Below are 12,500 nucleotides of genomic sequence, written 5' to 3' on the forward strand. Positions count from 1 at the left end.
ACTTTTATGATTAACAATAAGGTTTGCTTTATCACATTTCACTGATGTACAGTACAGTATTACTTAAGCATCAAGTCTCTGTGATAATGAATACAATTAAAAGTGTATGTTACAATTATGTTACTATGGATATTCAATGTTATCAATTATGCACATTACAGATTCTGTAACCTTGAACATTGTGAAACATACCGCTTACATTACACTACCATGTGTGCAAATACAGCTGCGTAAATCACATGACGACATAAATTGTGACGTCATGTGGTGTAATATGTAAATATTCAGCTATAAACCAATCAGTGGTCTCAACACTACAAATGTACATACAATATTGACAATCTCATTTTAACAAATCAAATTAGAAGAACAACGAATAAAAATCAGCAAACTGTACCCACATTTCAATTTCCCATCCTGATACTTGCTGTGCAGCATGATTTACTCTCAAGTTCTATATTTGATTCCCTCTGTTGTGAGAGTTCGCAAGAGTTGATATATATTTAACCATAAACTTGGTTTAATTCATGTAAGCTCCTCATGTACCGTGATTTTCACCACTGCAGGCATTGGAAAGATATTCTCTATTTATTTTTGGCATACTTTTTTGCTTGTCTTTATTGACCTCGAACCTGATTCAAACAATAAGCAAAAAAATAAATTAAAAAAATAATGTGTCTCTATGCAATACTATCAGGATGGAAGTAGGAAATCTCCAACTACGTCATGCACTCTATGACCTTTGACACAAGAAAGCATCTTGCTACCCTATTTCATAGTCATATGTTCGCTTCCTATGGTTTTGTACAGGTACTTTATTATTGTTTCAAACAAACAAACAAACAAACAAACAAACAAATAAATGTCATTTTCTAATGAGTCTTTGTCATGACTAAATTCGGAATTATTGAAAACAGTCAGCTGAAATGGTCAGAGTCACTAAAAATCCTAATTTTGGAAAGAAATGGCAAATCATATTTTTTATTCTGGTAATCTAGCGACTGTCAGGTAGATGAATATTTATGCAAAAATTGTTTTTCGAAGTTATGAGTTTATGGTTGCACATATACGTTAACAAGTCTAGCAGTGACAATAGGTGCTACAGTCAGAGGCATTGGCTTGGGTGCTGTACACGGTTGATAGTACACTGTGTACACTCATTTAATGTTCAGAGTCCTGGCTGCCCTGTCGCACTTTTTTCCTTTTCGGCTTTTCTACAACTATGACGTGGTTGTAGCCCCATGTCTGTGTAACAGCAAATCTGGTTGTCTTGCCTTCACTGATAGCAATGAACTCAAGGTCTGCTATGTTAGCTGGTACAGCTGCAAACTCTTTCTTCTCTGATAGCCTAATTATTCTGTTATTGCCCCTGTCACAAACGTAAATATTATTTCTTTTGTCAACGCAAACACCAGTTGGATCATTTAGCTGGAGATCAGAACTATTACTGCCAAATGAAGAAGTAAACTTTAGATTTGAATCATACAAATTTATGCCATGGTCATGGGACATAACTATCTTCTGGTCACTTGTTATGGCTACTGACCTGGGGGATTCGAACTGACCTACATTCTGAGTTTGACCTTCTACTTCTGCTACCTTCTCTCCCATTGTTGTGAACTTAATCAGTCTATGTCCACCCCTATCAGTAGCCACAACAAAGTCACCCATCAAGGTTATACTCCATAGATTTTCATTTTGACAAATAATTCTGATTATTTTCTTATTTTCATTTGTCACAATGATCTGCTTATTACCAGCATCATATATGAAGTATTGGTTGTCATGGGATACTGCTATGACCCATGGAAGGAAGGGTTGTGAGAAGTTATCCTCATATGTTAGCATATCAATGCACTGGAAATCACTGTTCAATATCTGGACTCTCTTATTGTTTGTGTCTGCAACAAGTAACAAACCAGTTGACGTCCAGGCAAGACCAAGGGGACAATTGAACTCTGCAGGACCTACACCTTTCTGACCTATGACACCCAGTGGCCATTGAGAAGTACCTGTGAAGAGGTCAAAAGTCAGAGCAAGGTCAGACAACAAATTATAACCTCCTTAATCTTTTTTTTTAGAAGATACATATATTGAAATGAGGCGTGTCGTCCATCCGTGACAAATTGCGTCCAGCCCTCCTTGCGCTTAAACCCTGTATAAGCCATAGGCAATAACACCTTTGTGTTTTTGAAGATTATAAGTGTAACGGAGTGGGCTCCTTCATCTTCAAAAACAAGAAGCAATAAGGGACGAAAGGGTGTTGGAGTTTGGGAAGGGTTGGACGCGATTTGTCACGGATCGTTGTCACCACGGCAGCTTGAATTTATGTTTTTACTAGTTCTATACACAATAAAATGACTTGTAGATAAGATAACTACTACATGTAGAGATACATATGTACTTTCATAATCTGAATGTATCCTGTATTTCCCTCTCTGTCAACCGTTTGTTTGATTTGTAGATTTATGACTTCATATGAAATCTTTGCCACTTTATGACCTATGGTTCAATTGGTCCTATGGAACCACACTTTCCAAAAAAAAGGTTAAAAACCATATTTCTCCGTGGTTTCTGGTGAATGAACTTTTCCAAATGACAATCTTCATCTAAGAACTTAAAGTGCTTCCTTATCAAAAATTGTTCAAGAAGGAAGGCTGAATTTAGAAATACAGTACACTATTGTAGCAAATATATGTTGTTGTTATACTAATCAGATGCAAATTCGTCCTAATTATGTAGTGAAAAAATGACAACTTATGCTAACCAGATGCAAATTAGCATAATAACTTTGCAAGAGTTTCATAAAGATTTTATTTATTTGCGTCAGTAGTGTTTTGAGGTAAAGATATTTGGCAATTTCAATTTATAAACCTATTTAGACAGATTGATACACTTAGCTTATATTCTAATATCACCAACCTTTGCAACATTTTTCACTAGAATCTATTCTCAAGCTTGTTGTGTATTGTCTTGTTTTGTCTGTTACTGCACAAAATGCCAGATGTGGCTATAAATGTACAGTCCGTCATGCATCGCAATTGAAATTTCCATGTTTAGTTTCAAGGTTTATCAGTGATTTAATTTTCATGTTATTGATGTTTAATAATCTACTAACCAGACGGTTGTCGAAGTGGTGCCTCAGCTTGGACAGGTGTCGTTCTTGACCTTCCATTAGAGGATGCCACTCTACGTTCAGATTTTGTCCTAGGTTTTGTATCGGGAGGAGACACTTTAACAGCCGCTGCTGTGCCGCCATTGGTTGAGTTACCATTTGGCTGTTCTGTTAATGCCTCATCTCTCTTTCGAAGGATCTTCTTGGCTTTGAACTGACTAACATTAAAGTCGTCACCCATTAAGTCTTCTTTGGTAAGGCCGGCCAGATCTTCACCTGTGACACAGTTTTCTCTAAAAGTCGATACTATTGAATCATCGAGTTGCAACGCCGTCAGCCATTCACAAACGCCCTCAACGTCCATGGATACTAATGCTGGGAGCAGAAACAAACTTCGTTACTATTACTTCATGTTCTGGATTTTGATATCACCTGTTTGACGTATCATAGGTGACGATTTTACTGTATTTGCGTGATGAATTTAGATACCGTAGAAGAGTTTACTAATCACGCGTTACAAACAAAACAAAAAACACAAAATATATGACCATTGGGGATAAATATTCCATCGTTTGATTAAACTTGCTACTCTATATTGTAGGATGACAACAAATTGGAATCAAATACAGACACATTCTCACACTTACCATTATCTTCACAAGTCTGCTGGTTATGAACAATCTCAACAGGTCCAACTTTCACTCCTTTTGCAGCCAGTTCAATATGAAGCTGTTCCATCGATTGTTCAAACTTCTCCTCATCAGAAAAATCTATCCATAGTTTACTTCCCATGATAGGACCAAGCCAACCGTCTAATAATATTCAAATGTACAATTTGCATATTCATAATTATATCTAAGTAATCTTTATCCTCAAATCATTTTGTTTATTAAATGTTGTATCCCACACTACAGTCAATGTGCCATAGTGAGAGAACATTGGAAATCTTATATGATGTGACTTAGATGACAGAATTTGACATGTTTACTTGCATTTATTGTATCAAAATGGTTCATATATAAGGTGATAAATGGGTATTTATTGTGATTCTGTAATTGATAAATTAAAACAACCTCAACATGTTTTCAAACTTGAAAAAACAATGTGAAACACCCCATCAACAAAATCCATAGTTATACACGAATTAATGTCAATCAAGGGGTGGAAATTGTGAGTAAAAGGTTTGGTATTGTACGTACAATATATTATATTATAATCTGATTATAATTGTTGATGTAATACTGTATGCATTTCACAAATTTGTTGACACACACCGACACCCACACACAGAGACACTCACACCCACAGACACCCACAACCCCCTCCCCCACACAAACACACGTAGTCTTCATACAAAAAGTAACTTACCGAATTCCATATCTTTTTCCATTCTCAGTGGTACAATAGCTCTCCGTTTAGCATCCGCATAACCCATTTCTTTTTGACAATTAAAGGAAACCTTGTAGGCATTTGATGCACACATAACGATGACGTCAGCACCCTCTACACCTTCTGCCATAGCTTGGTTGATGTCCCCTGTAGCAATGTTAAAATAATAAAAGTATAGCATTGTTAAATGTACAAAAATGTATGTATCTGTGTGAGCGTAAGTTTGTAACAGTTATTTGCCTGGCGCAATATTGAATCCACAAAACTGACATAAAATAACATGGTAATTTGCATAATAATCAACATAATTGTCAACATATCATATGCACGTCTTCAACATTGAAACATACTCTGACATTTTGTGAGATAGACACGTGACTACACACGTGACTACACACGTGACTCGGGATCAACTGAACCAGTTCTCTTCATGTGAATATACTGTTGATTATGATGTTTCCATTCAAAGATTACTAGAGCTCAAAGCTCAAAGTACAACAAATGGTTGGTGTAACTTTCAACTTTAGTTGAAATATACAGCTACTATATTTACCTCTCATGTTGCTTAAATCCATCCATATTTTGTATCCTCTCTTGTCCAGCTCTTCCTTGATTCGTTTTACCACTGGTTGGTGATCCCATTGGTAGGATAACATCACGTGGTTTCTAGTGTCACTTGTCATCTTGTTTCCTAACGTTTATGTATCTATGAAAGTGATTCGAAAAGAAATTCAAGTGAGTGAAATGGAAAGTTATAGCCATTGTTAATTATTTTTACACTAAATTTCATATGTATCCGTGTGTGTGTGTGGGGGGGGGGTCTGTATTTGTATTTGTGTCTTTGTCTGTCTGTGTATCTGTATATGTAGTTGACGGTGTGAGTGTATCTGTGTATTTATTATCTTTCAACTAAGTCAAACTTACATGTTTGTTTATACTAGCTGTCACGAGGTATGTAAACACATGGTTCCGATTCAATTTTAGAATAGGTGGGGTAGGTAGATTTTTCTCCATCATTTTTAATGTATTGTTTTCAAATGTGAGTGTCTAGTTCAAGTAGTTATGTTTTCCGTTGTTTTCCATATAGTCTCTGTGTTATTTTGGTTACTTCTCATCAGATGTACAGCCATTACAGCTTTGAATAACAGTTTTATATTGTCTTTGTAAGATGATATCTATTTTTCGCGAGACTTCGCAATTTTCGCGATTTCATTTCTCGAATATGTAAAATAAAGTCCAAGGTTGGCGTGAAAAACTAGGTGGGGTTGAGTAAACGGAACCAAACAATCTTTTTAGACCTTATGAAGAGGAATCATTGTTCACCCAATTTTAGAAAGTGCAAAGCATGTAACAATGTGAGTTTGAAGCTTGTGATGTGCATAATTATTTCTCTAGTTATTATGCAAATAATATGGAAATTGTCATGCAAATGATCCGCCATGTTTGAAATCAATCCTTTATGTCAAAACTGCACTTTACAAAGTTAACTTTGTCAGTAATATTACTCCAAGGTCATTCCAATATAATTTGGCAGATGCCTTGTCAGTCCATATCATTACTGTTGAATTTATGTGTTAATTGTGAATCTATCATATTGATAGTAGTGAGTTTAATAATATGTGTGTTAACGTTTAATATGCCGATAAATCTACTATGGAGAGGTTGAGCCTTGCGGGATTAGTACGTGGGTGGTACTTCCGTGGTTAGGCCATGCACGAAAGGGTGTTTAGGCCTTACGAACAAAATGTGTGGTTCCGATTTTTGTCATGTGTGAGTGTCTAGTCATGGATGTATTAGTCTCACTAATACATCCATGGTCTAGTTCAGGTAGTTATGTTTTCCGTTGTTTTCCATATGGTCTCTGTGTTATTGGTTTCTTCCCAGCAGATGTACAGCCATTAGAGATTGGAAGAACAGTTTTATACTGTCTTTGTAAGTTGATGTCGGTTTCCGCATTCTCTATTTTTCGCGAGACTTCACAATTTTTTTTCTCGAATATTTAAAAAAAAAAAAAAGGTTTAGGGTTGGCACGAAAAACTAGGTGGGGTCGGGAAACCGGAACCAAACAATGTGTTTTAGGCCTTAGAGAAAGTATTTTTCCCGAGTCCAAATGCATAAATAAATATAGATAAGATAAACCTGGCCTTTGTTCATCTGATGATCTTATTCTTTTGTTTTTCAAATTCTAACTTCACAAACATTGACTAACACTATAACGAGCTGTCTTGTGCTGCCATGTGGAATAATACAACTTGCACTTATCAATAACAATGCCTTTTCTTTCAAGTTGTCTGAATAGACATTTTAACACTATATACATTCTGTTGTCTTTCTTCAGAGTTAGAATGCTGAATGTAATAAATGCACTGGGTCTATTACCTCACTAGGACAATGTTGAATTTAAGAAATGCACTGGGTCTATTACCTCACGAGGACAAGGTTGTCGTTCACGAAAAGTAAAGGCTATTTTTAATGTTTTACAAAGAAATAGAAATGGCATTCAAAAGGAGAGGAGACTCTAATAATCTGACACACTACTTTTCAATTCTAGCCCAAAGACTTGTCGTGGCCTCGCTATGTTAGGCCTACCTTTCACGAAATGGTTTCTTCCTTGGTTGTATGGTTTGGTAGCCTGGGATAGTAAGACAACAACTCTGGGCTAGGTCAATGGGGGTGGGATGGGGTGGGTTTAGAAGGATCCTATCATCTCCACGTTTCAACGAATACAAAGCCCCAAGGGACCGCAACCCACCATCCTCATAACACACTGTGGAGGCCCAGTAAAGCTGCACCGTCAAGTATATTGAAGGTGTCAAACTGAATACTTGGTCAAGGAAAGCAAAGGACATGGCGCTGGACAAGTCTTTGAAATGTGGTACAAATTAAAAATCTGTCGGTGAATGAATAAACGATGAGCATGTACAAGCTCTATTATATTGTCCGACAGACAAAGTGTCATGGAAGTAAATGAAAACTAAAATATAGATAACTAAAACATCCATGCCAAAACATAAGCGTTCCAGATAACTCAAACTTTACAAAAATGATGGATGACTTTGGATTATGCGTAGTCATGAATGTAATAGTGAATTCATCTAGGTAAGTCAGGAATATATTCCAGGATCGGGATGAACGTTAATCTTCACTTTATCCCGATAGGAATAATTGTTTTACCCCCGATCGGATGAGATGACCTTTGAACTCGTGTATGCTTTCTCCTCTCAAAGACAAACAAAAAGGCTACGGCTCAGACATAGGCTGTCCATGAAAATTTTAAGGAGACACGTTTGAAGAGTATTTTACCTGAAATAATTGTATTCGTTAATCCTGATTAAGATAATTATCCTAATCGTGATAATTAAGCCAGTGGTACTTGTCAAGGATTTAATTTACAATCGAGATAAAAACGGAAAGTACTTTGTATGCATTTATACTGACTGGGAGATATTAATTTATTTACTTATTCGTCAGACAGGCACAACGTGTCCACTGTAGTAGCGAGCTGATGAACAAAAACATATGAAAACACAATATATAACATAAACACATATAAACACTACTGGGATACAAAGACCATGAATTTATCACTGTTAAAAATCGTTATTCTAATGTTTATGATAATTCTGATTGCTATTTGTACCGCCATGGTGTGTAGGATATGTCTCAACGTCGAGATAACAGATCGAGACAATGTCTATCATATAGATACAACAAGTTGCTTTGAAGCTACCATGTTGCTGCGGCGCGGGCCGTACCATTATGTCAAAGGTATGGTCAACTCCGCGTTGGGGGACATTATTTTCGGCTAATAGTCTTAGATAGAGTTGTTTCGGTACCGACATCACATTACGCGTTCAAAATTCGATTTACGTATCTGGACTTTTGTCGAATGCCAAGTTGCATTTTTTATCTAAATACTTTTGAATCAAATTTTTCCACGCCAGTTACGTGAATGTTACAGCAATACATGTAAACAATGTCTCTAAAGAACTGTGTAAGTATCAAATATGGCGTCTCAGTGAAAGAGACACTATGACTTATCATGTAAGACACGTTAAATTTCTACATGGAATTCTTACAACCATGTATGTATATATAACATACAAAGTGAGAATTGTGTAGATGCCGAGATCACAGTACTGCTCTTAATTTCCAACCACCTGTAAGTATTTACATACAAAGACTCGACCATGAAAATGAAATAATACCGATCCGAGACTAATGTTTTTACAGCATACCTGATACTAGAAGTATATTATTATCAAAATAAAATGTGATATGTATGTAATTATAACGTATTTTTTAAATACCTGTAAGAACACCTTGTCTATCTACTGACTGGATCGGTGACGCCACTCAACTCTCTCACAGGGGGTCGCTAATTTATTGCACAGAAACTGTAAGGATGTCTTATTATCATTAATTACGTAATGACCCGTGTGACCTACTTGGTGACGCACCATTGTGATTCACGTCTATTCAGGGCAGTCATAACAACGAGTAAGAGGAAGAACCACAAACCGTAGGCTATCTACTAGACCTCGGATGTACTTCCGATACAATACGACACACGACTGAACATCGCTATCGAGGATGGGCAAAGCCCTCACTGCGAACTTCGTTCGTTCGCTTATGGTATCGGAAGAAGGCCCGAACGTCTAGCAGCAAGACTACACAAACCGTGACTAAAGAACTTGGTGTGTGATACTTCCATGCCATGGATAAATGTAGGAGAAAAATGATAAGCATTGACCAGCATAACAACTGACACTGGAAGGCAATATGTCATAAAACTATCTGAGTTAGAAACAGATTTCGGTTGTACTAGCTTCCTAAGTAAGAAAGGGAATGGGGACTAAAAATACAAACATTTTCATCCTTGAAATACAGGAGGTGAATACAGTCTCTGTAGAGATGAAATAGGTGAACACAGTCCCTGTAAGGATGAAATAAGTGAATACAGTCCCTGTGATGGCATGGACAGTGGAGAAGTCATTGTCTACTGTTATAGTTGGCTGACAGGGGTGAATACAATCCCAGTACGCGTGTTGTGTTGTGTTGTGTTGTGTTGTGTTGTGTTGTGTTGTGTTGTGTTGTGTTGTGTTGTGTTGTGTTGTGTTGTGAGAGAGCTAAACTACTTTGAAAGGCTGATCTGAAACTAGAAAAATACACACTGAAATATGTGTCAGGCTCCTGAACTTTTCAAAAACCGTTTACGAATCTACAGTACAGAATCCAACTGTAAACAAAGTCATATACTATTGTCACCGTTGCTGGCGCTAAGCCCGATTCAATCGGCATGAAAACCCTAAACACCCTCTTATCATAGACGCCAATACTGTTACATACTTTTATGTTTAAACACGGTTATTCAGAATAAAAATAAACTAAAGAAATAATGTCTAATTTATGAATAATTTTTATAGTTCAATGATAAATGATACAAGTGTGATTTTGTTTACATATATTTACAAAAGACCTTTTTTTCAAAATGAACTTTAGTACGTCGCGTCGTACTGGTCAACAAACAAAAAATCACAGAATCCGGACATGCGCATTGGACGAGCACTGACGAGCAAAGTGACAATGACAGATACTACCAAACCAGAGATACTATACATTTACAATTTGGTGACACGATGTTTTTTTTACATCTCATACAACGTTTTTTTTGCTACGACTTACACTTGTAAACATGCATTGATAGCGCGTATATACATATGAAATGTTCCATTCTATCTCCCTATGTACTTTGAACACAAATCAAACAGTTTTCAGATGACAAAATGTGGATTTTTTGAAAATAATCCTATTTATTTCTGTTTATTTACATTTCATTATAAAAAACTACTCACAAACGTACTCTAAATATACATTACAGAAAATATCGTATTTATACAATCTACTCACAAACTACTGGATATTAAGCTTATATACAATTCCAATCTTTATGTACACATATGACGTTTCAGGTTATACCTTTCTTCAGACTGTTGGTTGCGTCATGCTTTTGTTTTTGCACTATTTATTAAAATAGACTTCAAGGACGCCTTCATACTCAACTGAAGCCAGATCGGACCTCGTCACAACTTGTATCTGGTATGTCTGTCTGTCTGTCTGTCTGTCTGTCTGTCTGTCTGTCTGTCTGTCTGTCTGTCTGTCTGTCTGTCTGTCTGTTTGTCTGTCTATGTGTGCGTGTCTCTTCCTCGGTGTATATCAACAACCTCTATACATTGGTATGACGTTGATGTATGTTGATATTTTTCATCACCACAGCAACGCACTACATTTGCATTACACTATTTTGTTTAAGTCTATAAATATATAAAACAATCATTGCAAGTACACAATAATAAAACTGAGTTGACAATGTAAATACACAATGTATAACAAATACAGTGATATTCTTTGTAAACAAAATCGTCAAATATTGTAAATCAGTGAAAAACATCAACATAAAAATATGAAATCAGAATAAAGAGATAATATACAAAGTGTGGAAATATTTTTTTGTTATAATAATGATGAATTTCTATATACATGTCTTAAATGCAAGTGTAATGAAAATATACATAATTTATGATATCCAAGTCTTGAATAGAAAAGTAGTAAATGAATTTTGCGAAGTGTATGTATTTACAATTTTTCCCCATACCCACCCTACGTAGTTTGGCATTATACATTCATTCTTGTGCTTTCCGTGAATTTAGTAATAGTCACAAAGTTAAATTTCACCTTTGTGGTATTCCTTACGATTTGATGAAACTAATTATGACAATCTTTATTGTGGTATGACGTGTACAATTGTACTTGAAGCAAATTATCATAATCTTTTATTCACGATGGACGGAAAATGATAGTTTTAGCATTCATGTAATGTAATTTAGTAAAAAGATTTGTGGACTTTTTTGATCATGTTTGATTTTGGTGTGTGTATTGGAATAGTATGTACTACAACAATATCAGTTGAAGACAAGTAACATTGTGATAAAGGGTTTGTACAGCTACAGATAACAATGTCACGTGACTATATAAATAAATATATGTAATATCACTATGTAGTGGTTGTACAGGAAAGGTAACAGCGATATCAGGTGAATACATTGTATATGTTTTGTGATATTTCGATGTCGGGGTTGTACAGGACACATTAGCGAAATCAGGTGAGTATATGTTTGTGATATTTCAATTTGAGAATAGGAAATATGTATTCAACAACCTCTGAATCACGTGATACAAAATAATATCCGTGCATATATTTACCCTGTGGTTTGTTTGAGTTGATACTTTCCTCCACACATCTACAACACCTTAGTTTCTCAAACTGTTAATATGTGCAGGTGTTTTGGGGTCTAATTGCCCTGTGTAATTACACTAAAGCTATTTAGTTACGTTGTACGGACAGTTTATATAATTGTACAACAGTAGCAGCAACAGCAGTTATGAGGATACTTGGGAAAGTAAACTTTGTGTTCATTGCCGTAAACCCAAAATTGTCCCGGTTTTTCCTTCCATTTGTACGAGGCTTCAGATACTGGTACACCGCGAAGATTGTGTTTCTAAGTGACAAATAGAAACAAATAATTAGGCGGATAGGAGATATATTTAAAGTTATATTTGGTAAATACACAGATCTAAACAAATAATATGGAAACACAGGGCAGACAAAAAAGATGATTAATGTAAAGGGTAGCCAACGTACAGGGCAGCTACCGTACGGAACAGTCAAATGTATAGGGCAGTCAAAGTATAGCTAAATATGACAGCTAACTTACAGGGCAGCTAAATTACAGGGCAGCTAAATTACACGGCAATTAAAGTATAGAGCAGTTCAGTGTACAGGGCAGTCAAAGTATTATGGTAATCCAGAGTACAGGGCCGTCAAAGTATTGGGCAGTCCAGTGTACAGGGCCGTCAAATTATATGGCAGTCCAGAGTACTAGATCAGTCAAAGTATATGGCAGTCCAGACAGAGTACAGGGCAGTCAAAGTATAT

General features: G+C 36.1%; 1 protein-coding gene across 1 annotated transcript in view; it reads right to left on the reverse strand.

Moving 5' to 3' along the window:
* Nucleotides 1-10,328: 10,328 nt before the first annotated feature.
* Nucleotides 10,329-12,500, reverse strand: part of LOC144440095 (protein SSUH2 homolog) — a 14,088-nt gene continuing 11,916 nt past the window's right edge. The window contains exon 12 of the mRNA XM_078129357.1: nucleotides 10,329-12,063. Within this exon, the coding sequence (XP_077985483.1) occupies nucleotides 11,911-12,063 (153 nt within the window). The 3' untranslated portion in view covers nucleotides 10,329-11,910. The remainder of the gene's footprint in view (nucleotides 12,064-12,500) is intronic.

This window comes from Glandiceps talaboti, chromosome 9, assembly GCF_964340395.1.
Source record: "Glandiceps talaboti chromosome 9, keGlaTala1.1, whole genome shotgun sequence".
Taxonomy (NCBI): domain Eukaryota; kingdom Metazoa; phylum Hemichordata; class Enteropneusta; family Spengelidae; genus Glandiceps; species Glandiceps talaboti.